General features: G+C 40.8%; 1 protein-coding gene across 5 annotated transcripts in view; it reads left to right on the forward strand.

Moving 5' to 3' along the window:
* Positions 1-25,633, forward strand: part of LOC140715906 (protein phosphatase EYA3-like) — a 67,052-nt gene extending 41,419 nt beyond the window's left edge. For 3 of the 5 annotated variants that reach the window (XM_073028426.1, XM_073028425.1, XM_073028424.1), the window contains exons 7-19: positions 607-743; positions 3,403-3,525; positions 4,741-4,820; positions 4,918-5,095; positions 9,179-9,318; positions 10,847-10,930; positions 11,915-12,004; positions 12,562-12,620; positions 16,099-16,259; positions 16,345-16,459; positions 18,275-18,396; positions 21,590-21,690; positions 22,567-25,633. In XM_073028426.1, coding sequence (XP_072884527.1) covers positions 607-743; positions 3,403-3,525; positions 4,741-4,820; positions 4,918-5,095; positions 9,179-9,318; positions 10,847-10,930; positions 11,915-12,004; positions 12,562-12,620; positions 16,099-16,259; positions 16,345-16,459; positions 18,275-18,396; positions 21,590-21,690; positions 22,567-22,647 — 1,471 coding nt within the window. In that variant the 3' untranslated portion in view covers positions 22,648-25,633. The remainder of the gene's footprint in view (positions 1-606; positions 744-3,402; positions 3,526-4,740; positions 4,821-4,917; positions 5,096-9,178; positions 9,319-10,846; positions 10,931-11,914; positions 12,005-12,561; positions 12,621-16,098; positions 16,260-16,344; positions 16,460-18,274; positions 18,397-21,589; positions 21,691-22,566) is intronic. The other 2 variants (XM_073028427.1, XM_073028428.1) reach the window with 2 other exon arrangements.
* The last annotated feature ends 1,628 nt before the right edge of the window (positions 25,634-27,261 follow it).

The following is a 27,261-nucleotide window of genomic DNA, read 5'->3' on the forward strand; positions in this document are numbered from 1 at the left end:
GGAAGAATAAATATCATTTTCCATCTAAATGGTCCCGCTTGGTGGTGCAATAATATCAGCGCCGGACTCAGGAGCGAAGGTTCCCGAGTTTGAACCCAAGTCGGTTGAGCGTCGAGCTAGCAACTTGGCCTCGTAAAAACAAGAATAGCTTGCTACGGAAACACCGTCATGACGGTGCCCCGATAACTTTTCCTTTTCATCTAAATGGGATTGTATAGGTAGTGCTTGTTCATAATGTCTTTGGAACTTATTTGAACCCTGGTTTACTAAAGCGAGTGTTTTAATATTTAGTGTTTGTTGAAATAGTTTCTGTAATGGCTTTTAGTATTTTGTAGGCATGTACAATCATAACTTTATATGCTTTTACATTATTGGCAAGAAATAAATTCATTCTTAGTTCAATTCCTCAGCAAATATTTCAAAAGGATTAATAATTTTCTGGTACTCATTATGCTGTTATTCTGCAATTATTGCTTATGAATTCGTCAAACTATTGACAAATAGAGTTTTAATTAAAGGCAGTTCTAAGTCGCTTTAAGTTTACTTAAATCAAATATGCAGAGAGTTAAAGGTTATTGGTATTTCAACAATCTCTCATCTTTTTAGGCCATATCCACACCTTTTCTCTCCACCAATAGTGCAAGCTTCTTACATAGGAGAGGCACGGTATTCAGCAATGCAGCAGTCAGCATCTTACCCTGCATATTCCCAGTCAAGTCAGCCTTACGGACTACCTCCATTTGGTAAGGGGACTTTCCACCCTTTCATATATGTAAAATAAATTAAAATATTTTCAAATATGCTTTCTTTATTTGCTTTACTATTGGTTGTATTGAAATTAAATATTTCCAAACCTAATCTAGAAAGCTGTTCATAAATGTTTCATTCTGCAACATGCGTCTTAGCAATGATATAATCTATTTGAATTAAATCCTGCACAAAATATTTTGAAGTATTGAGACAGGTGAATAAAGCAGCTTAAAAAATGGGGGGAGGGATATTGGGGCTTCGTATGTAGTGTTGTCAACTTCTGAACCTGCAAACACATTTGCTCCCCACTGGAATATTAAACCCAGTTCCAGGCAACATTGATAGTGTAGTGGTTAGCACGCACTTAACAGTACCAGCAACCCGGGTTCAATTCCTGCTGCTGCCTGTAATTGGTTGTTCTAAATTGTCCTGTGATTAGGCTAGAATTAAATCAGGGGTTGCAGGGTGGCATGGTTCGAAGGGCCTATTCCACACTCCCTATCTCAATAAAATTTATAAAAATATATTTGGAAGAATGTGAAGGCCATTTAAAGGGCATTGAGGAGACTGAAACAGAAGTATATTATTCGGCTTGTATTTTCCACCTTTCAAAATATATTTATGGCTGATCTACTAACTCTGGCATTTTTCATGCACTGAACTTGTATCTCGTGATTCCCAAGTTATCACAAATAAAACTCTACAACTTCTGGACGATATTTGGTAATTGAATTGCCACAGTTTTCTTGAGTAGTGAGTTTCAAAGATTTACTATCCTCTGGGTGGAACAGGTGTCTCATCCACTCATTCTTTGCTCTAAATGGGTTCATTCTATTACACCTCTGAGTGCATTGCAGGAATCAATCTGGTAGGCTGGTTTATTGAGTCTTGATAGTGGCTGAGGTAAAAGACACTGCCCAGAAGAAGACAATGGCAAACCACTTCTGTAGGAAAAATTTGCCAAGAACAATCATGGTCGTGGAAAGACCAAGATCGCCCGAGTCGTACAACAAGGCACATTATGGGTGCAGCTTCACCAAGACTGCATGTAACAACAAGCAAGGCATCTGTACTTTACCTCTCAAGTCAGCTTACAACAAAGGCTAATGTACTGTTTTGTCTTCTTATGTTAATTCAAGCACGCGATCACAAAGGCCTCTCTGAACACCAACATGTTTTGGCGGCTTGCCATTTAAAAAATACTATACCTTTCAATTTTCTTGTCAAAGTGACTTTTACCATGCACTATGTTCTATCTACCATATGCTAAGTCTGTAGCTCCGTGAAGAATCAACAGCCCAATTGCCATCTGCTTCTGTGTTACTGGCAAACTTGGATCTGTTATACTAAGTTTCTTTCAGCCACGTTATTGATAAGGTTCACTCTGGGGCTCCAGCTGCTCATAACCCCAGTGGTACCGTTTTGGTCGTAGCCTTCCAACCTGAAAATGAGGTGTGTTTTATTGTTGACTGATCTTTGATCTAGGTCAGTGTACTACCCCATTATTACACATTGTGATTTTACTTGATAAACTCTTAATACGGCTGCTTAATAAAGATCTTCTGAAAATCCAACTACACTAACAGTTACAACACACAAGCTGCTGGGGGAGCTCAACAGGTCAGGCAGCATCTATAGAAGGAAATGGGCAGTTGATGGTTTGGGTTGATAGCCTTTATCTGGACTGTTTGGTAAGCCCTAGTAACAGTTTCAAGCTAAAAAAGTCACTGACTTCAGACTGAATTGTGTTTTAAGTAGGTCAGAATCAGGGTTAATATCACCATCATATATCATGAGATTTGTTAACTTTGTGGAAGCATTACAATGTAATACATAATAGAAAAAAACTGAATTACAGTAAATATGTATGAGCGCGCGCGCGCACACACACACACACACACACACACACACACACACACACACACACACACACACACACACACACACACACACACACACACACACACACACACACACACACACACACACACACACACACTAGAAATAAAAAAAATATTGAGGTGGTGTTCTTGGGTTCATTGTCCATTCAGAAATCGGATGGCAGAGGGGAAGATGCTGTTCCTGAATCATTGAGTGTGTACCTTCAGGTCTCTGAACCTCCTTCCTGATGGTAGCAATGAGAAGAGGGCATGTCCTGGGTAACGGAGGCCCTCAGTGATGGACGCTGTCTTTTTGAGGCATTATTCCTGGATGGTGGGAAGGCTAGTGCCCATGGTGAAGCTTATTAAGTTTACAACTCTCTGCAGCTTTTTTCGATCCTGTGCTGTAGCCCCCCCCACCCCCCCTCCACCATACCGGACGCTGGTGCAACCAGCTAGCGTGCTCTCCATGGTACATCGAGTGTTTTTGGTGACATACCAAATCTCCTCAAACTCCTGATGAAATATAGCCACTGTCATGCCTTTTTTTACAATGGCTTTGATATGTTTGGTTTAGGTACAGACTATAATTTTTGATATAGAAGAGATGGTGTGCAATCAAGAAGGCTGAAATTCTCTCATTAATGTTTTAAACCCTCCATAATGTAGCTTATCCTTGAATATTTATACCTACATCTCTTCAGTTTTGTCTTTTATGTTGTGAAGTGGTTAAGTGCATAATGTATATTTATGTTAATTATTTTAATCTTAGATGCATTGTGGCCTGGTGTGAAAACAGAAGATGGATCACACAGTCACCCGGGATACCTCAGTTACAGTACAGGATTTAGCTCAGACCAAACCAGTCCAGCATACTATACATACCCTGTTCAAGGTAGAAGTACATAGCTTACCTTGTTATTAATTATGTCTTTTCACATCTCTCTGCTGTAATGAAGCATTTGGTGTGGGGGGGTGGGGTCTGTAGGTAGACTCTTCAATAGCATTTAACGTGGGATTCTATATTTCCCCAATCCACTCCCAACTTGCATCATGAATGTTCTGACTCTGTATCAACAATGGTATTATGCCTAAAGTCTCTGCATAAAAGGATTATGTATAGTAAATGTGTACGCTACCACATTTCACAATTTAGGCATTTTTTACTGTGTAAAATGTTCTAAATGTTAGTAACGTTTCTGATTAATTACAGTAAAACCAATCATGCCATTTTGATGGAAACAGACATAAGTATTTTCCAGATTATTTGATGTTACTCTTAATGATACAACAAAAGAATTCACATATTGTACAATAATGTAATGAATTTTCCAGTGAACCGGTGTGATAAAATCTAGTAGAAAATACAGTCCTGTATGCTTCAGCTTGTCTGTTTTCAGTTTGTCAGCTGAAACAGGCAAGCACTCCAGGGTATTGTTTCCAGCTGCAAACCTGCCCATGTTTCTAATCCAGGTGCCCCCGGCTCCAACCCTGGTTCCGTCCACACCCATAAGTGAGCCAGATGCTAAACCATCAGGATTTCTGAAAAAAAAAACATTATACAGAGTTTTATTGTAATAGTTTTTAAATCTGTAAGATAGTGTGCACAGTAAAGACCTATTAATCTGACATGCTGATGATATTGGCTGTGCTGGGTTGCAGATGTTCCAGAATATTAGATGTTATAACTGGCTGGTGGTGTAGAGGCATCAGCACTGGACTTTGAAGCAAATGGTCCTGGGTTCGAATCCAGACAGCTCCTTGCACGCTTTCCATCCGTGTTGGGTCGAGTGTTAAGCTAGCAACTTGGCCTCATAAAACAGACAAATGCTAAGGAAATCACAAGGTGCCGCCTGATGCACTACAAGGCGCGGAAAGGGGGAAAAGCTAATCAGATATCAACGCTCCTTGAATCTGCTATTTTTAGATCAGTTGGCTAAGCTGAAAGGCAGTGTGGGAATGGGCTCTGTTGAGTGAAAGGGAGCACAAGAAACATCACCTGCTGAGCAAGGTGCTTTACCTTCTGAATTTCTGAACAATGAATAGCTGATTATCAGTTTTACTGTAGCACGTTTGTGTTTGAAGTTGCTTTAATTTTCCTTTCCATCAGGTGCAGGATTCCCAAGAACTAGTATTTATTCTGGTGGCGCTGTCGTTGCCAATGTAGCAACTCCCAGCAGTTCTAATCAGGTACACCATGTCTTTTGTTCCGGTTTTAGTTTTGTAATTTTATCTTGAACTATGCTAAAAATAAAACAAAAATTGCCCCTCGTTTTTATTTACCTAGGAGTACCATTCCTACACATCCCTTGGGCAAAACCAATATGTGCCATATTTTCAGAGTTCAAATTATGCGTCAACTGTGACTTCAAACCCTCAACCTGCCAGCACCACAACTGTCACTTACCAACTGCAAAAAACAGAAGCAGAGGTTTCTAATTCCAAAGATGAGAGTTTTCAATCAGGTAATGTCATAATATCATTCTTTTCAAAAATATTAATCTCTACAGTACTAATCTGCAGCTGTATTACTTTACGTTAAATGTGCTTTCTACGTAAAATTCCTTGGCAAACTTAACTTTTAATATTTCAAGGTCTGGGGAGGTGGGATTTGAACCTTGGACTAACTTCAAATTAACTAAGATTTAAAAAAACAACAGCCTTTATTCCTCCCAAAAAACTTAAAGGTTGCAGTTAAGGAGATTGGGGTTGAGAGGGAAATGGATCAGCCATGATGAAATGTCAGAGCAGACTCATTGGGCCAAATAGCATAATTCTGCTCCTATATCTTAAGGTGCATTAAAAAATAGCAATTTTCATTACATTTAGCAATCTTCTTTCTACTGAAGCCTGTAAGTATATGGAAGCATCTTTAAAGTTAGTCCGAACTGAAGTTTTGCCTAGTCCCAACTGAAGTTTGAACAGTTTTAAGATCATAAGACACACGAACAGAATTAGGCTATTCAGCCTATTGAGTCTGCTCCTCCATTCAATCATGGCTGATTTATTATCCCTCTCAACCCCAATCTCCTGTCTTCTCCCCATGACTTTTGATGCCCTTACTAAATAAGTACCCATCAACCTCCACTTTAAATATACCCAATTACTTGGCCTCCACAGCCATATGTTGCAATGAATTCCATAGATTCACTAATTCACCACCCTGTGGCTAAAATATTCCTTGTCATCTCTGTTCTAAAGGGATGTGAGGCATTCTGTGGCTGTACTCAGGTCCTAGACTCTCCCACTAATGGCAACTTCCTCTTCACTGTCATTTTTATCTAGACCTTTCAATACTTGGTAAGTTTCAATGAGAACCCCCCACCCATTCTTCTAAACTCCAGTGAGTACAGGCCCAGAGCCATCAAACATTCCTCATACGTTAACCCTTTCATCCTCAGGATCATTCTCATAAACTTCTCCTGAACCCTCTCCCAGGCCAGCACATCCTTTCTTAGATATGAGTTCTAAAACCACTCACAATACTCCAAATGTGGTCTGACCAATGCCTTGTAAAGCCTCAGCATGAAAGACACAAAAATCATTATTTCACTATTTGGATTCTTCCAGGTACTAATATCAGTTTTATTTTTGTGAGGGCTTTTAATTTTTTTTGACTTGTAGGAAGTGGTAGTTTTTCCATATTTGGAGTCAGTCAGCATGGAAACAGGCCCCTCAGAGTCCTTGCCAACCATTAAGCACTAATCCCATTTTATTCTGCCCATGTTCTTATCAACTCCTGATTGCAAATGCAATGTTGGCAGTTATTTCAAGGAGAATAAAATATAAAAGCAAGGAGATAATGCTGAAGCTTTATAAGACACTAGTCAGACCACACTTGGCATATTGTCAACAGTTTTGGGCCCTTTATCTCAGAAAGAATGTATTGTCATTGGACGGGAGGTTCACAAGGATGATTCTGGGAATGAAGGGGTTAACATATGAGTGTTTGGCATCTTTGGGCCTGTACTCACTGGAATTTAGAAGAATGCGTGGGGATCTCATTGAAGCCTACTGAATGTTGAAGGGACTGGATAAGGTGGATGAGGAGAGGATGTTCGCTCTGGTGGGGGTATCCAGAACTAGAGGGCACAGCCTCAAAATTCAAGGGATGACCCTTTTAGAATAGAAGTAAGGAGAAATTTTTTTAGCCAAAGAGTGGGGAATCTGTCGAATGCTGTGCCGCAGACTGCAGAGGAAGCCAAGTCAGTGGGTATATTTAAAGCGGAGGATGATAGATTCCTGGTTGGTCAGGGAGTCAAGGGATATGGTGAGAAAGCAGGTGTATGGGGTTGAATGGGATCTGGGATCAGCCATGATGAAATGACGAGAGTGGACTCAATGGGCTGAATGGCCTAATTCTCCTCCTATGTCTTATGATCTTACGGCCTCTTTTCATATTCCACCTGGGAAAAATCCAGAGAGTGACGATGATCTCGGTTTCTTTCATGCTGAGGCTTTGTAAGGCATGCTATTTTCATGGTTAAAATTTACAATTCCAAGGTAATCAAGCCTGAGAGTATGTATTTCCATGCAAGTATCTATTTTTCAAAGGATTAATGTCATTAAACTTTTATATTGAACAGTTTAGATAGATAGATACTTTATTCATCCCCATGGGGAAATTCAACATTTTTTCCAATGTCCCATACACTTATTGTAGCAAAACTAATTACATACAATACTTAACTCAGTAAAAATATGATATGCATCTAAAATCACCCTCTCAAAAAGCATTAATAATAGCTTTTAAAAAGTTCTTAAGTAGTTTACTTAAATACATTGAGTCCTAACCCCAGCACTTTAACATATCTTACTCCTGGCGGTTGAATTGTAAAGCCGAATGGCATTGGGGAGTATTGACCTCTTCATCCTGTCTGAGGAGCATTGCATCGATAGTAACCTGTCGCTGAAACTGCTTCTCTGTCTCTGGATGGTGCTATGTAGAGGATGTTCAGAGTTATCCATAATTGACCGTAGCCTACTCAGCGCCCTTCGCTCTGCTACCGATGTTATACTCTCCAGTACTTTGCCCACGACAGAGCCCGCCTTCCTTACCAGCCTTGACTATTTTGTCATGACGGATAGGGCTTATAGTAAAAATAGAATTCCATAATCCTTTTTGCTGGATCAAGAACATTACAATTATTTTTGCAGATGCGAATGCAATGAGATTTATCAGACCATTGACTAGTAACTTCCTCAAAACGTCTCCAGGTTTATAGCATTGAATTAAAATGTTTAAAATCTCCCCTATAAATAATCCAAATATAATCTTTCATGATTTCGGTCAAGGTTTCTTTCTCATGCTGCAGGAGAATTTTCTATGTTTCAGTTAGGCTACAAATTAAGGTTGCACTTTTGTTGTGATAAGAAACTCTTCGAAGGGCATGTGAATGATAGAAAAATGGAGGGTTATGTAAGAGGGAAGGGCTAGATTGAATTTGGAGTAGATTAGAGGGTTGGCACAACATCATGGGCTGAAGGGCCTGGTTTGCTGTAATGTTCTATGTTCTGTTAGATTATTTGTTGTTGTTTTGTGGATGGTATGGCAGTTTTTACTGGGATAAAAATTGTCATAGCATCCACTAGGGAGCTGATCTAATACCTCATTAACATCCTGCAGACAACAGTCTAACAGCATGTGGAAGGAAAACACTAATTGAAAGAAAGTTATTTACCTTACAAGTTAAATTCTTTATGGCTATCACATTCATTTCGGGGGTGGGGGGGGCTAGAATATAAAAGCAAAGATGTAATGTTGAGACTTTATAAAGCACTGCAAGCCTCACTTGGAGTATTGTGAGCAGGTTTGGGACCCTTATCGTAGAAGGGATGTGCTGAAACTGGAGAGGGCTCTAAGGACGTTCACAAAAATGATTCCAGGATCGAATGGCTTATCATATGAAGAGTGTCTGATGCCTCTGGGGCTGTATTCACTAGAATTCAGAAGTATGTGAGGGGGGACCGCATTGAAACCTATCAAATGGTGAAAGGCCTTGATAGGGTGGATGTGGAGAGTGTGTTTCCTATGGTGGGAGAGTCCAAGACCAGAGGACACAGCCTCAGAATAGAGGGGCGTCCTTTTAGAACAGTATTTCTTTAGCCAGAGAGTGGTGACTCTGTAGAATTAATTGCCACAGGCAGCTGTAGAGGCCAAGCATATTTAAAGCAGAGGTCAAAAGATTCTTGATTAGTCAGGGCATGAAGGGATACAGGAGGAGGTAAGGCAGTAGATTGGGACTGAGAGGAAAATTGGATCAGCCATGACCAAGTGGTGGAGCAGATTTGATAGGCCAAATGGCCTACTTCTGCTCCTATATTTTATGGTCTTCTACATTTATGGAAAACAAATCCAATTTTTTTTTACAAATGCTTAGCTTTGAACAGGACTGAGTAAAGCTGGTTTTTTAAAAAAAATCAGGAGAGCTTTGAAACCAGGATTTTACACTAGTATAAAATTAAAATTGGCAGACTTTAAGGACTTGTATTTGTTTAAATGTATTGTCATTTTCCAAGGCTCCCACTTAACATTGATTATTCTTCAGGAGTTTCTGCTGCAGATCAAACTCTGTCAACCACAGTAATAAAGGAGCTTAAGGAACAATCCCAAAAAATTCCAAGCGGGAAGTCCCGGGGGAAAGGAAAGAAAAGCTGTTCATCCCCACCACCTGATAATAAACTGGAGGTACGTCCAGCTTTTCACTAACCTTTTGAAGAGAAATGGAGCTGGAGATGCTAATGGTGGCAAGCCAACTATTTTTGGAAAACTGAAATAATTTCATAAGAAGCAGAACTCTTAGAGGAAAGATAAACAGTTGCTTGCTGCTACTCATTGCATGGGTACAGCTGAGCTTGATTCAGTGAGCAGGTTTATCAGTTTGGGAGCTGAGAGGCCTAGAGAAAGTTGTATTGCAACATGGGGTACAGATCAGCATAAGGTCAGTCACAAGTGGCGGGGCTGGATGAAATTCAAAGTTCAAAGTAAATTTTATCATCAAAGTGCATATATGTCACCACATACAACCCTGAGATTCATTTTCCTGTGGGCATACTCATCAAATCTATAGAATAGTAACTATAAACAGGATTAATGAAGGAGCAAGAGCATAGAAGACAACAAACTGTGCAGATGCAAATATAAATAAATGGCAATAGATTATGAGAACAGGAAATAACAAGGTAAAGAGTCCTTAAAAGTGCACAGACAAAATGCTGGAGGAATCTATAGCATCTATGGAAAAGAGTACAGTTGACTTTTTGAGCCAAGGCCCTTCAATGGGACTGCAGAAAAAAGGATGCGGAGTAGGTTTAAAAGGTGGGGGAGGGGAGAGAGAAGCACAAGGTGATGGGTGAAACCAGAAGAGGGTGAGGGGGTGAAGTAAAGAGCTGGGAAGGTGATTGGTGAAAGAGATACTGGGCTGGAGAAAGGGGAGTCTGATAGGAGAGGACAGAAGGCCACAGAAGAAAGGAAAGGGGGGGAAAAAGAGCACCAGTGGGATGTGATGGGCAGGCAAGGAGATAAGGTGAGAGAGGGAAAAGGGAATGGGGAATGGTGAGCGCCGGGGTGGGGGAGCATTACCAGAAGTTCGAGAAATTGATGTTCATAGAGCATGATTATTGCTTGTGGGAACATGTCAATAGATAGGCAAGGGAGTGTGGTTTATCCCCTTTTGTTAAAGAACCTGATGGTTGAGGGGTGGTAACTGCTCTTGAACCTGGTGGTGCAAGTCCTGAGGTTCCTGTACCTTCTTCCTGATGGCAGCAGCGAGAAGAGAGCACGGCCTGGGTGGTGTGGATCTCTGATGGATGCTGCTTTCCTGCGACAGCATTTCATGTAGATGTGCTCAGTTGAAAGACGTTGCTTCCAATTTAACGCGATCCCAACTACTGATGCAGGAACTTCCACATAGATATTTGGATCTGTCTCTATGTGGAAGCTGAGGTGGAAGAGTTGTCCCAGTGTAGCTTTTCCTTGCAATGCACTGTGCTGCAAGAGTCATATTCTAAACTAAGACGTAAACCAGAATTTGTAAACTTGATCGGAAATTATTTCCATTTCTAACATTGAATAATGGTGATCAAGAGTAATGGTAAGGAGCGTTAACAAAATTGCTGTCTTCAGAATAATAGATACCTCACACAGACAGCTTTAGAATGGCAACATCTCTGATGCATATAGGAAAATATATAATTATTTATGTGCTCTTTTGCAGCGTGTGTTTGTTTGGGATTTGGATGAAACCATTATTGTCTTTCATTCGTTGCTAACTGGGTCATATGCACAAAGATTTGGAAAGGTAGGAGATGACTAAACTGTGTGGTGTTAAGCTGGTTCAGCAGTTAATTACAGACACATCAGCACTTAAAACAAAATGGAGGAACTTAGCAGGCTAGGCTGCATCTATGGAAGAGAGTAAACAGTTGACATTTCAGGCCAGCGCCTTTCATCAGGACTGGAAAGGAAGGGGACAAGTCAGAAGATAGGGGGAGGGGAGGCATTTACTTCCAGTAATTGCTCTCCCCTTCAACATTTCCCATACTTGTCTGGTGCTCCTCCCCCTTCCCTTTCTTACATGGACTTCTGTCCTCTCCTATCAGATTCCTCCTTCTCCAGTCCTTTATCTCTTTCACTTATCAACTTCCCAGCTCTTTAATTCACCCCCCCTCTCTCTCTCTCCCAGTTTCACCTATCACCTATCTTGTATTTCTTCCCTCCCCTCCCCCCACCTTCTTACTCTGATTTCTCCCCTTCCTTTCCAGTCCTGATGAAGGATCTTGGCCCGAAACATCAGATGTTTACTCTTTTCCGTGGATGCTCCCTGGCCTGAGTTCCTCCAGTGTTTTATGTGTCTTGCTTTGGATTTCTAACCTCTGCAGACCTACCCGTGCTTGGGATTTTGGCATAAAATCCCGGGCCGAGAAACTTGTTCCAGTGCTATGTTGTTCTGTTGATGCTGCAACCTAGTGAAATATATCTCATTAATACCTCCTGTTTTCCAGTTATGTTTTACCACTGATGAGTCCTACTGTCCCAGTAAGACATTGTAATCTCCCGTATGTAAATTTTTCTGTGTTTTTGATCCCTAGCTTTGTGGCCGAGTGCATTCTTGTCCTTGTTTGATACCATATGAATCTTGCAGCGATGATAACTGGAGACCGATCAAAAACAAAGTTTAATTTATCTTTTCTGACTCATTTCAGTCACTCCTTCCAGAACTAGAGGAGGTAGCATTACTATTAATATAACTTAATTCCAATTTATATTATTGATTAATTTACAGGATCCTGCGTCGGCTCTGACCTTAGGGTTGCGGATGGAGGAAATGATCTTCAATCTTGCTGACACTCACTTATTCTTCAACGATTTAGAGGTAATGAATATTGGATAACTGCATAATATTGATGTATCGGAAATACTTGTGTTCATCTCTTTGTTTAAGCTTTGAGATTGAATAAAGCTTGATCTTCTAATCTGCTTGCAATTGGAATTGGTTAATGATAGATTCCAATTAATGTTCTAAAGGTTCAAAGGTTCATTTATTATCAAAGTATGTATAGATTTGTCTTCTCCAGGTAGCCATGAAACAAAAGAAAACCATAGAAGTCATTCAAAGAGAAACAGCAAACCCACCCACCCCACTGACACCAAAAACAGAATGGCAGTTATTCAGAACGATCATTGACCCCCAACCGTCCTCTCCCATTTAGATTGTGTTTGTTTCTACACTCCTGTTCGGCATTTTGAAGTCAGATATGGATTGCTTTTATACTGGCGAAGAGAATTTGGCGAAGGATATTGTATTCAAGCAAAGTCGTAATTAGTGATCAATTCAGGTCAAGTTTCCTCGGTTTGTTAGGCTTTTAGTAAATAGTGAAAATTAGACATGTTAATTTGATACATTCAGTCTTTATCTTGCTTATTCAATAGGAGTGTGACCAAGTTCACGTGGAGGACGTTGCGGCTGATGACAACGGACAAGATTTAACGTAATGCATTTAAACTTTTTTTTGCTCATAGTTCAAAGTGTTTTGTTTGCTCATTTTGACTACTCAAGATTAATTACTACACAGGATTAATAAATGAGTTAGATTTTGAACATTTTCCACTACTTAATTTTTTTTTAAATTCTGAACTACATTACTTCACATGCAAAAGGTACAAAGTCCAGCCTCTCCTGTAAATGCTGTTGAGGCTGGGATCAAAATGCAAATTTAAAAACCTGAAATAGATTTCTATTAATGCAAGGCTGTCCACTGTTACTCACATTCGTGAAAGGACTTAAAGTACAGATCAGATATGATCTGAACGATTGCTGGACCAGATCTGAAGAACCGAATGGCCGATTCCTCTGTGTAATTGTACAGATGTGCAGATGTAACTATGATATACATTTACACTTGTAATTGTTAAATTTATAGCCCACAAATTCAATTTCATTTAGGCTGTCTGAGGAAGGTACAAAGTCATCTGCTGGGAATTTTTCGTTGCAGAGGGAAGGAAAGATTTACTCTCATTTCTTGGGATATACAGTCGGCCCTCCTCATCCGCGAATTCCGCATGCGCGAATTCAACTAACTGCGGATCGCAAAAAACCCAGAAGTGCTCTTCCAGCACTTGTTGTTTGAGCATGTGCAGACTTTATTTCTCTTGTCATTTTTCCCTAAACAATGCAGTATAACAACAATTTTACATAGCATTTACATTGTATTAGGTATTATAAGTAATCTAGAGATGATTTAAAGTATATGGGGGGATGTGCGTGCATTATCGTGGATCGGGATAAAAAAAATCGGAAGTTCTCTTACTAAGTAAGTCGAAACAGATACATCCAGTATTATTTAGCGTCAGTTAGTCAAACGTTTGTCTTAGTATATAGTATATATTTTACCTTTCTATGCATATAAAACACTTAAGAACGTATGTTTCAGCGCTGTGCTCGGGAACGGAAGTTCTCGGGACTCGGGACAGACCGCTCCCGAGTACACTCTCCACCGTGCCGGGTTGATGTGGAGGATCAAAAACCCAAAACCCAATAATTAAACCACTGCGTTGCTTAGTAATAATTGTAGCTTTCATCGGGGCAGAGCCTTTCTCACTTTATCCTTTAAAATTGTTCCGATCGTTGACCAATGTAGCCTAACGCTTTACCAATGACCAATGGCGTTTCACCTCTTTCCGATCGCTTTATTATTTTCACTTTATTTTCAATCGTGTTCGTGATTATTTTCGCGAACAGAAACACTGCAGATTCAGAGCTCTGTAGCGGGATCCTAATGTCCACAGCACTGACACAGATTAAATAAGGTCTGGGGTTCCACTAGGTCATAAGGTCCACCGTATTGAGACAGGTTGAATAAGGGACTTGAGCATCCGCGAATATTGGTTTCCGCGAGGGGTCCTGAAACCAACCCCCTGTGGATAAGGAGGGCCGACTGTACTTGGCTGATGGCTTGCATTTTTACGTACATGATCTTCATTAAAAAGTGACTCTCTGTAGCCACCAGAAAATGATGGGTAGGAATGTATGTAATGGGCCAAAAGGCCAGTTTATTTACTCAAAACTCTGATTCTGTAGAGATGGAAAGAAAACCATAAACCATCGTGCAGATAATTTGAATGCTTCAATACATATCTGAATGCAATTGGCATTGGTTTCTGCTGGATAACAAAAAAAACACAGATATCTCAAATACTCTCCCTGTCATAAATAAAAACATTAAAATGAATTGACACCACCTATGACTAAATCACAGAAAGTTTTAAACCTTGTGAAATCTCAGTGGTGGTTGTGAAAGGGAGGTGTCATCCTGTGATTCTCTCTATAGCAACTTCCATCCTAACAAGCTCTAAATTAGAACCTCTCAGACTCCACAGATAATCCGTTTCAGGTGACAAGCCACCACTGCTTTTAACTTCTGGAGCTTCGCCATGTTTTATTCTGAAGCTAGTGAGTCAGGGAAGATTTTTAGGTGATGCAGCTGCCACTCGAGGTCACCCTGCTCCCAGTTAATGTTACTGGTTCCATTCTAATTGGAGAGAGGCTGGATACATCATCTTTTTTTTTCTGGGAAGCCTTACACTGTACTGTCGTAATACATAAGCTCAAAAGGTCAGCGGTCTGGAGGACTGTACAATGTTTAGAAACACCGGCTTGCGAGTACATGGATCACAAGGACTGAGTGAACATAGTCTTGAATTCGGATAGAGCCAAATTCTACACAACTTTACCTATAGAGCAGGGGTTCCCAACCTGGGGTCCACAGACCCCTTGCTTAAAGATCCATGGCATGAAAAAGATTGGGAATCCCTGCTATAGAGAATAGGTAAATTGATTATAAAGGCAGTACTGAACATCTTGTGGAGAATTGGGCTTCTCATTTAACTTATTAATTTCTTGTGTTTATAAACAAATCTAATTTTTTGGGCGGTTGGAAACAGCTGCTTTTTAAAATACTTTTTATAAGATATGTACTTTTTAACAAACTCATGTTCTTTTCACTGTACATGGTGGCTCATCCCCACTCACTGGCAGAAAGCGGTATAGCAGCTAAACTATCACTTTTCTCATTTTGCATTGGCTAAGTATTAGCACATTACCCACATGATGTAATTATTTTAATTATGTAGCCTGTTAGTTAGTTAATTCCTATCTAAAGAATTTTCCTTATAACACTGATGGATTTTGCAGAGACACCATCTTCTCTTTGTTTTTTTTATTCCTTTTGAGTTTGGGTTTGGGTATCCTCCACAATATTCCATGTGGGAATTTAAACTGGAGGTTGGCAGTGTTTTTTTTTACGAGGTTGAGTTGCCAGCTTGACGTCAACCCAGCACGGATGGAGAGCGTGCTCGGGAGTGGTCTGTCACTGGATCGAACTCAGGGAACCTCCGTTCTCAAGCCCGGTGCTGATCTCACTGCGCCACCAGCCGACTCCACATGCATTCACCTCTCAGCATCATTTCTCAGCTCTTTATTTAGTTTCCTTAGTATCTGTGTGTTTGTTTGTACTCTAAAGTAAACTGAAATCTTAGAAATAAGACTACTCGTCATTCCTGACTCCTAGAAGAACCATAAGGATCAGAAAATAAACAGAGATCCAACAATGGCTTCCAATAACATACTGGAATGAAATCAGTAGGAACTGGAATTGGTTTATTGTTGTCACATGGGCCAAGTAGAGTACAGATCGAATTATTGCCCAGTGCATTAAGGTAGTATGAAGCGAAGCAAAACGAAACAGAACGCGGAATAAAGAAAGTGCAGTACAGGTAGACATCAGTCCTGATGAAGGGTCTCAGTCCAAAACATCAACAGTCCATTTCCCTCCACAGAGGCTGCCTGGCCCAGTAAGTGCCTCCAACGTTTTGTGTTGCTCCAGATTACCAGCAGCTGCAGCCTCCCTTGTGTCTTGGATTTTCTTGTTGGTATTTAACTTTTAATCTATTGTAACATGTTGGTTTCAGGAACTATGACTTTGCTGCTGATGGTTTCCATGGATCAGTGCCTGGCTCGAGCCACTCCTCAGGAGGTATTGGTCAGGGAGGCGTTGATTGGATGAGAAAGCTGGCCTTTCGATATCGACAAGTGAAGAAAATTTACAACACTTATAGTACAAACGTTGAAGGTAAGCTACTTCCTTTGAATTTTTTTTCATTCTTGTTTGCTGCGGGAAGGAACAAATAAATGCTTTTTTTTTTTTTAATTCGCAGAACTCCTCAACCCAGCCAAGAGGGATTCATTACAACAATTAAAAGCAGATGTAGAAGCTTTGACAGACTCCTGGCTAGCAACTGCATTGAAATCATTAACGTTAATTCAATCAAGGTAGCTGATCAAAATATGCTTTTTTGTATGAAGTCAAAATGTTTATTTTATCATTCTGTTGCTTTCTACATCTAGATAGCGCTGTGACATTGAAATAGGATTAGAGTCATCAAACCACATGTTGGGCTGAAAGAGTACAGAGAAAATTTACAAGGATGTTGCTAAGGCTGTCTATTTTATTTATTTTTCCTGTAAATGCCTGCAAGAAAATGAATCTCATGGCAGTATATAGTAACATATGCTTATTTTGCTAATAAATTTATTTTGAACTTTGGATGACCAAATGAGAGAGTGACCTTTTTCGATAATAATGGCTTAATTAATCCGGCTTTTCCTCCCATGTTGGACCCCTACCGGTCTGCATATCACCCAATTCGGTCCACTGACGATGCCATAGTCTCCATCGCGCACACACACACCTGTCCCACCTGGAAAATGTCAGAATGCTTTTCATTGACTTCAGTTCTGCTTTCAATACGATCACGCCCCAGAAACTGGTGGGAAAACTGTCCATGTTGAGTCTCAACACCTCCCTCTGTAACTGGATGTTGGGAGTTCCCATTGAAGAGACTGCTGTCAGTCCATATGGGCAACGTCTCTGGCTCCATCACACTGAGGTCTAGTACTCTTACCCCCCCCCTCCACCCTAAGCTTGTATGCTCAGCCCACTATCTTTTACACTGCTAACGCATGCCAAGTCCAGTTCTAACCACATCATTAAGTTTGCTGACTATACAACAGTGGTTGGCTCAGCAGTAACAATAACGAAACAGCATACTGGGAGGAGGTAGAGCAGCTTGTGGACTGGTGTAAACACAACAACCTGAGTCTCAACATGGACAAGACTGATGAGATGATCGTGGACTTCAGGAAGGTGCAGGCTGCTCATTCCCTCCTGCACATCAACAGAGAGAGTCAGGAACGCCAAGTTTCTTGACGTGCACATCTCTGACGATCTCACCTGCTCCCTCAGCAATGCCTCTTTAGGCAAGAGAGCACAGCAGTGCTTCCAATTCCTGAGGTGACTGAGGCAAGCGAGGTTCCTCCACACCTCCCACCACCGTCCTGACTGGCTGCATCACCATCCAAGATGGGAACTGCAGTGCATCGGATCACAAGACTGCAGTGGATTGTGAGGACAGCAGAAAACATCATTGGGGTCTCTCTCCTCCCCCACGTTCAGTACGTGTATCAGAAGCACTACATACGCAGGACATCCAGCATTGTCAAAGACTCCTCCCATCCTTTCCTCAAATCCTCTGACCTCCTGCCGGGCATAAGGTATCGCAGCACAACCCCAGAATTGTCAGGCTGGATAACAGCTTCTTCCCCCCACCATACCAGGCTGTAACACCCTGCTGCCAGCCAGCACAAATGTACACCGTATCTTGACTATCCTAATCTCCACCCCCTCAACTCACAGACACACTCTCATCCTGCACCGGTCACTTTTCATCTTTTATTCCTACTGTTTCACATAGTTATTCGACCTCTTGTTTTACTATAATAATGCCAGTAACTTTAAACATGTATCTCACACTTTATGTCAACCTGTCAGGCTTCAGGCCATGCTGTTCTGGGATGTGTGCAAATATCTTGTGAGCATATGTGCTGGATCATAATTACATGTGCTGTACGTGACTATATGTACAGTGTTTTGCACCCTGGCCACAGAGAAGTGTTTTGTTTAGCTGTATATGTGTGACAATAGACTTGAAGTTGAACTTGTTTTGTTAACCAAAGGACGAACACAAGAGAATGAATGTTTAAAACAGTAAATAGACCAGTTTGATTTTTTTTTTCTTTCCATTTCAGAAGAAATTGCATTAATATCCTGGTCACCACAACGCAACTGATTCCAGCTCTGGCTAAAGTGTTGCTGTATGGATTAGGTGAGATCTTCCCTATTGAAAACATCTACAGCGCCACGAAAATAGGTAAGGAATTTATCTTTCAGTTATTTCCTGTTATCAGGGTTTCCCAATCCATTGTCCATTGTCCCCAGAGTTAATGGAACACTCCGTGACATAAAAAAGGTTGGGAACCCCTGTGTTAGACAATTGCATGTAATACAGCTAACTGGAAAATTTTGAGACCGCACGGTATCACAATGTAAAGAATTATTGATGTTTCAGTGTAACACCATTGTTGTTATGAAGGTGTGGATTTTAAAAATCAGACAGCAGGCCACAACAGCACATTCAGTACAAAGGCGTTTATTGTGTGCCAGAGGTGGAAAACTTTTAGAAAAAGGTCAAAAATATTTACAGTGCAGTGCAAAAAAAATGGCAAAGTGACAAAAGAAAAAAATGCAGACATATACCATCTGACCTTTAGGACTGCAGCTCCAAAAATTCAGACTGAAGAAATACACCTCACCATACCACACTCTCTCTCCCTCCCCACTTATACCAACATGATCCTTTAAGAAAGGATCATTGCACTCTAGGAGATCCATTTCTTTAGAATGCGGGGGAGTTGTTATCATGAGCCTATAATTACACAAAAACCAAAACACAGGATTTCACATCTTGCTTCACAAATGTCCACCAATACATTCATCACAGTAAGATTATAATAATCCTATGGAGCCAAATGAGGGGGGAAAGGAGAAAGGGTAGGCACAGAGGTTCATGGTGGTAGATGGAACGAGATAAGTATTCCTTTAATGCCCCTTGTACCAAGATACAGTGAAAAGCTAACAGGAGGAAATCTGCAGATGCTGGAAATTCAAACAGCAACACACACAAAATGCTGGTGGAACACAGCAGGCCAGGCAGCGTCTGTAGGGAGAAGCGCTGGCGACGTTTCGGGCCGAGACCCTTCGTCAGGACTAACTGAAAGGAAAGATAGTAAGAGATTTGAAAGTAGTGGGGGGAGGAAATCTCTTACTATCTTTCCTTTCGGTTAGTCCTGACGAAGGGTCTCGGCCCGAAACGTCGACAGCGCTTCTCCCTATAGATGCAGCCTGGCCTGCTGTGTTCCACCAGCATTTTGTGTGTGCAGTGAAAAGCTTTCATTTGCATGCCAGTCGTGCAGGTCAGATTTATACATTCAGATACAATGGGAGATTGATAAGTTTGTGGCCTAAGGTAGAAGGAGATGAGTTATACAGCTCTCGTTACACACATATGCATTTCAGCTCTTTAAGTGATTATGCAGAAAGTTTGAAGTTAATAACTCATCGGGGTGATTGATAAGTTAGTGGCCCAAGGTAGGAGATGATTATTAACTTCAAACTTTCTACATAATCACTCAAAGAGTTGAACTGTATGTGCATGTAACGAGAGCTGTATAACTCATCTCCTTCTACCTTAGGCCACAAACTTATCAGTCACCCTTCGTATATTATTATTTATTTCTTTTTGTACTTGTACAGTTTGTTCTCTTCTGCACTCCAGTTGATCGCCCTAGTTGCATCATCTTTCATTGATTCTGTTATAGTTACTGTTCTAGAGATTTATTGAGTATGTCCACAGGAAAATTAACCTCAGAGTTGTATATGGTGATGTATATGTACTTTGATAGTAAAATGTACTTTTAACTTTAAATAGCCAATCCACTGCCTTTGTGGTGTGGTTTAAAATATTTTGTTGTTCTAAGTGTAAATTGAATAAGAATCATCACCGATGTGGCGCCTTACCCAATGCTATCAGTGCTCAATGCAATCTAAAACCCCTGAGGAGATGGTGGTTTGATTCGCCACCTCAGATCATATGCAATCGGACTGATTGATTGGATGCCAGTGTTGCAGGGGATGATACTGAACTAACAGCCAATATTCTAAATAATTGATTGAGGCAGATGTTTAAATTCCACCATGTGGTCACGCTTGCAAGCAGCGTCGCTTGAACCCGGGTCGCCTGTACTATAAAGCGTAGTGCTAACCACTACGCTACTGTGCTGCCCATTGAAGGTATCTATCTTATACATTTTCAAAATGTGTAAGATGGATTTCTTCAAAGCTTATGAATTTATCACACTGAAGAATATCATGGGGTTCATTTCAACTCATTCTATTACATAATGAATCGGAGTCCTGGAGTGTGCTATCCAGCCGTTTGATTTGCTCCACCATTCAATCATCTGATTTTGGCTTCAAATTTTCCTTTCTGCCTAATTTTTGCATAGTAGGGGAATTGCATATGGGGAAAAGGCAGGTAGGTGGAGATGAGTCCATGGTCAGATCAGCCATGATCTTATTGAATGGCGGAGCAGGCTCAATGGGCCAGATGGCCGACTCCTGCTCCTGTTTCCTATGATCTAATACTATAACCCTTTATTCCCCTACAGCACATTCCCCTATGTATCAGACAGTGACCTCCTATAATCTGTCAGTGTATGTGATTTGATCTGTGTCTGTGTTGTACACTGAGGTAAAGAGCTTTAGAATGAGATTTACTCTTCTTCCCAGTGTAAGCCAAAATAGAAGCCCCTTCCTCTCTGCCATATGATTTCTGAATGGACGTTGAATCCATGAATACTACATTACTTTTTTGTTTCTAATTTTGCAGTATTTATTTAAAGTAAAATATGTTGTGTGACTATATAGAGATACACACACAAGAGTCTATTATTGTGACTTAGATGAAGATCAGACCACATTTTTATTTATATGTATATTTACTTAATGTAACTCAGTTTTTTCTCTATATTTATCATGTATTGCATTGTACTGCTTTAGCAAAGTTAACAGATTTCACGACACGTGCCAGTGATATTAAAACTGATTCTGATTCTAAATAGGTTGAATAACTTTAATTTTGATTTTCATGGAGTGCATTAATTGTAGTGGGTAAATGAGATAGTTTTTCATTGCATCAATGGTCTACATACAGTGAGATGAAGCACATGATAGATCTGTGTTGAGCAGTAGTTTGGAGAGAAATGTGAATAAAGGCACTGGAATTTTTTTCCTTGATAATCTGGGAGGAGAACCCATTTGACAAGGTAGGTATTCCATACCTTATATGTTGGAGAATATTTCCCTATGTTTCACATTGTCCTACTAAGCAATAGCAATTGCTTTACTGAAGCCACCGTTGTAAAGTTGACTGTGCAGTGTTGGTAGAGAAAAATTCCATACTTTTAGCAACAGACTCATTCTATTCGATGACTTTGTGTTTGAAGGTAAAGAAAGCTGTTTTGAACGTATTGTGTCCAGATTTGGAAAGAAAGTTACATACGTCGTCATTGGAGATGGTCGGGATGAGGAGTACGCAGCAAAACAGGTAAATTTAACTTGCTACGTTTTTCAGTGAAAGTAATGTGTGGCACAGAAGAGGAATAAGTGTCATAAGTAGCATTAACTGATCTTTTAAGTTTGATAAAACATTGGCTTTGATCACATGAAAGATTAGTAATTTTTTGGGAGCGTGTGTAAGATTTGTTGCAATCCTTAAACACAAATTTTTGTAAATGCGAAGTTTTTTGTTAGTATGAGCACAGGCTCAAAAACAGATGCGGCACAATAGCGTAGTGGTTAGCACAACGCTTTACAGTACAGGTGATTGTGGTTCAATTCCCATCGCTGCCTGTAAGGAGTTTATATGTTCTCCCTGTGACCGCGTGGGTTTCCTCCGGGTGCTCCGGTTTCCTCCCACGGTCCAAAGACGTACTGGTTGGTAGGTTAATTGGTCATTGCACCATGATTACTTTAGGATTAAATCAGGCGATTGCTGAACAACATGTCTGAATGGGCCAAACGAAGGGCCTATTCCACACTGTATCTCATTAAAATAAAAATAAAAATACCACTCAGGTTTCTGACTCCAGTGATCACCTCTTTTGTGGATGCAACAACTTGCAAACATAGCACTGATGCAAGGCCTCGCCCCAAAACATCAACTTATACCTTTTACTCCACAGATACTGTCTCCAGTGTTCTGTTTGCATTCAAGATTCTAGCATCTGCAGTCTCTCTTCTCTATACAAGTTCAGTGTTCAGTCTTACACGTCCTTATCGCATTAAGAATTAGAGGAAGCAGTAAAACAGTGAAATTCATCAAAGATTTAATAATTTGTCCCAATTAAAAATAATGTTTGTCTTGCAAAGTTTGTTTAGAATTTGCCTATTAGCTTCCTTACTGCATGCTCTTCAATTCTAGCACAACATGCCATTTTGGAGAATTTTGAATCATGGTGACCTGATGTCATTGCATCAAGCTCTGGAATTGGACTATCTGTGAACAACTGGAAAGGAACACAAATCTGAACTACTGCTACAAATGGCTTGCATCTTGCTTCAGTGTGGACCACTAACTTTGTTGATAACGTGTCTTGTCAACCATGGACAAAACGTTGAGGACATTGAGCAGCCCAGCTACCTGAGTGATCTGCTTATTAACGTTGGACATTGACTTAAGAATAGACATGCACAGGTTGCAAGAGCTTTATAGAGTGAAATTACCACCTTTGTTTTTTTTAAAATTTTAAATCTATCCAAATCTTTTGAATTGGACCTTTAAAATAAGGTCATAATCTTGTGTTGAATTTTTAGTCAAGCCAGTGTCTGTTCCTTTTTAAATGCACTGAAATCTTTGCTGTTATTAATAAGGAGAGTTTGTGCAAGACATTCTTTGGAAATCTTGCTGTGTAAATGTTCCTGAACATCTTTTCTTCAGCATTATCCGATCCAGCAGTGTTATTATAGGGAAACTGGCTGCAGAAATGCATTGGAGATTTTTTTTTGTGTGGAAAATTTGAATGAGCAGGCCTATCTACATTTAAAAAAAAAACTTCATTTTAGTTGGTGTCTTTTTAATTCTATTAGAGTTTTTAATAAATACCTTATTTCTGAATGCTCCCATGCTGATGCAGGGCACAGCGTGAAATAGAACCTTGAACTCAGCCGCCAATCTTCCTTTTTTAACACTGCTCGGTGACCTAGAGGATGGAGCCTCGGCTAAAACCATAGAAAGGAGGAAATGATTCAGGTTGAGGACCTTTTATCAAAACTGGAAAATGGAACTGACTTGAAGCAGGAAATGTTTGGGTTGGGGGGGGATGGTAGTGTTGGGGAAGAAGGTGTGTTGCAAAGATGTGGAGGAATAACGGAGGTGTGTGTTAGGAATGGAATAGGAGGTGACGTGACAAAGGGCAGTAACGGTACGAGAAATATGCCGATTAACAGTGCCTGTTCTTCTCCCATTTCCCTCACAGCTTCATTCTGTCCTCTTTAGTGTCAACAGAATCACTATATTAGTGATTTATTTTTGCTGTTAGCAGCTCCGGTCAGATTGTTCAGGCATATTTTTATGATATTACAAGCAGAGTTTGCTACTTTCCCTTTTTTTTAGTCAACTGTCACCCAGAAAATACCTGACTTGAACAACGTGGATATCTGAGATGCTGATAAAAAGTGTATTAGTCCATCCCTGAGTAAATAAAGCAACACAAAAAAAAATAGTTGGCTGGTCCCAATGCTGTTTATTTAAAATATTTATTAACTTTTGAATGAAAGTGGAATGTTAAATTAGTTTTCATTCTCTTTGATCAGTGTTTGCCTTGCATTTTGAAGTTTGCACGATTCAAAGTACATTTATTATCAAAGACTGTATAAATTATTCAACCTACAGGCTGCCACGAAGTAAGAAACTGGAAAAACCCAATTAAAAAAAAGACCAACACCCGATGCGCAGAAAGGGGGGAAAGAAAACACAAATCATGCAAACAATAAAAGAAAGCAACAGTGTTCTGAACCAAATTGAGTCCGTAGACCTGGAGCCCCTTGTAGACCCATGGCTTCGGTGACAGTTCATCACTCAGCGGGGTAAATCGCCGCAAATCTCGTGGTCACAAAGCACCTAGCAGCTGGAGTAGTCTCACGGCCTCGGCATCACGGCGGAGAGTGGAGTAAACGTTGCGGAAGACTGGGTGGAATGGGCCCGACTCTCGTCTCCGGTCCCGACACCCTGCCTTTTCGGTCTATCTGGAGCGCACTGCGACCGGGGTTCCGCCGCAGCGAAACGCTCTGGGCCCGTATCCTGCCGCCCAGCCCCAGGCAGTTCTCAACCCTTCCAAGACGACTCTGCACTTAGATCAGTTGTTTCATTTAGAATTAAATCCCTTCAAGTTCAGGAATAAGTACCAGAAATATTACAAACGAAGCTCAATTATGATGTTTCACCAAGATAGTGCGTTAAGATATCTTGCGTCTTGCCCAAGATGAATGTTTTATATTCCAACAAATTGAGTTTATGTACAACTTACTGACTGCCCGTTATGTCGCTGGTGTTTAGGGCAGCACTGAAGGTCCTTCATCTCTCTCTGTGTTCGGGGCTTCCTTCATCGTATCCATAGCTTCCTCTCGGTTTTCACTACTGTCGGCTTCCGTAGCTTCCTCTCGGTTTTCACTACTGTCGGCCTTATAAGTCCAGTTGGAGACTCGAGAGTACCGTCAAACTCAGATGTAGAAGGATTCTTCATCGCTATTTCCGTAACGATTTTGTTTTACCCGTCAGGGTTAGCCCTGAGCTGAACCTCCAAACCTGGAGAACCTGTAGACCACACTTAGTCTGACCTCTGCCGTTTGACCCTACCAATGGCCCTGACTCCAGCCAACGTAGCTGTCCAGGTCATCGAGGCACGCAAACCAAACCATGACAAGGTTGCGGTCCTCTTGGAGGTTTACGTACAATACTAAGGCCAAGTTGGTGAACTTGACAAGAGCTGAACACAAACTATCCAAACTGTGAAGACCATTTTGCCTTTTCTTCCCCTCTCCCAGGACTTAATAGTTCTGAGTGTGATACAAACAGTATCATGACTTCTTGGCTAATGCCATTACTAATGCACTGACCTAATTCCCTTAAGCTTTCTATGATACCATTGTGATTTGTAAGCTAATGTAATGTGTGCTTTTTTCTGCTTCATCTCCTTAATGCCTGTTGTGTTCATACCATGAATACAAACTATGGCATTGGTACTTGAGTCCCATACATACTTACCCATAACACCACTGCTGTGTGAATTGTTGTGTTCCAATGGTCGTAGTGGTCCAATCGACTACTGTATATGTAGGTAATAAAAGTTCATTTCAAGTCGAGTGCTTGGCTTAAATATTTCATAAATTCAGGTAGCTACTGTATGTAGCAAAGTAATGAAATACAGTTATGTAACAACTGTCCAATTTGTACTGCTAAAGATGGTAATAAACATCTAATACCAGTCAAATCAGGAATGCAAATTAGTCAGCTGATTGAGGTTTTGTTTGAAGCTACTTTCCTTTTAGATTGACGGGTTGTTTTTGTCATCTCTCAGTGGAAGATTATTATTCCCTCACCATATGGAAATTATTTAATTAGACATCAAAGGTCCAATTTAATGTCAGAGAAATGTATACAATATACACCCTGAATTTCTTTTTCTTTGCAAACATCCACAAAAACAGAGAAGTGCCCCAAAGAATGAACGACAGTTAAATGTGAGAACCGCCAAGTCCCCCTCTCCCCGGCAAAAAAATGTGCACCCGCTACCGAGTACAAGCGTGAGCTAGGCGATGGCAAAGACGCAGACCTTGCAGTTACCCCAAAGACTATCGCATTTCATCCGGCATTCGACAAACCACAGGTTCTCTCCCTAATAAGGGAGAGGGAGGTGTCCCCCATTACCATTGCAAGACCACCCTGCAATATATAGCTTTTTCAGATGTCCCCTCGGCCTCCAGCCGAGTGGTAATCCTGAAGAAGGGTCTCGGCCTGAAACATGAAACTGTATCACCTATCACTTTCTAACTATCCTCCTTCCCCTCCTCCCACCTTTTTTTATTCTGGCATCTTCCCCCTTCCATTCCAGTTATGAAGAAGGGTCTCGGCCCAAAACATCGAACTGTTTATTCTATTCCATAAATGCTGCCTGGGCTGGCTGGTGGTGTATAGCATCAGCACGGGACTTCAATCTAAATGGTTACAGGTTCGGCCAGCAACTTGCACACTTTCCATCTATGCTAGGTTGAGCGTTGAGCTAGCAATTCGGCCTCACACACAAAAAAACAGTCAAATGCTATGGAAACGACAAAAATCCCACCCGATGCACCACAAGGAACAACACAGGAGATGCTGCCTGACGTGCTGAGCTTCTCCAGCATTTTGTGTGTGTTGCCTCTAACTAAGTAACTCTATTCAACTGTCACCCCTCTGCAGTATGGCCTACATTGAAGCCTATTTTTACCAAAACCTCTCAAATTATTATAGGTGTGTTCAAGTAGTTCCAGAGCTCTGCTCATCCCTGTCTTGCCACCCCTGAGAACAGTACCCCACTTCCTTTGTTCCAGCACCTCAGCCTGTGATATCTCTCTCTTCGTAAACCACTCCCAAATCATCTGCCTTTAGCTGACTCGTATCTGATCAATTGCCTTAGATGAATTTAATCTGTTTGTTCTCCTGTTAACAGCATTAAAAACATAATATAAATGCTTGATGACGTTCTCTGTCATGCATTTCGACACCTCTATCCATTGTCTACGTAGCCATTCGATCCCTCTATTACCTAATCCATATTCCTCTCTTATGTAGTTACACCATCTCCAGCAACGGCCACTGTACCTTCCTTTACACTGCTGGGATTTTCTTGTTCCACTGTATGGTGTCAGCCTTACCAAAATCAGGCGTGTTCAAACCCTGTCCTGACGAAGGGTCTTGGCCCGAAACGTCGACAGCGCTTCTCCCTATAGATGCTGCCTGGCCTGCTGTGTTCCACCAGCATTTTGTGTGTGTTCAAACCCTGCTCCAGATTTCAAAGTACATCTTCATCTGATAACAAACTGTTGTCCCATCCCATGTAAAAGGAGGCACTACTTTTTG

The sequence above is a fragment of the Hemitrygon akajei genome, chromosome 24, assembly GCF_048418815.1.
Source record: "Hemitrygon akajei chromosome 24, sHemAka1.3, whole genome shotgun sequence".
NCBI classification, from domain to species: domain Eukaryota; kingdom Metazoa; phylum Chordata; class Chondrichthyes; order Myliobatiformes; family Dasyatidae; genus Hemitrygon; species Hemitrygon akajei.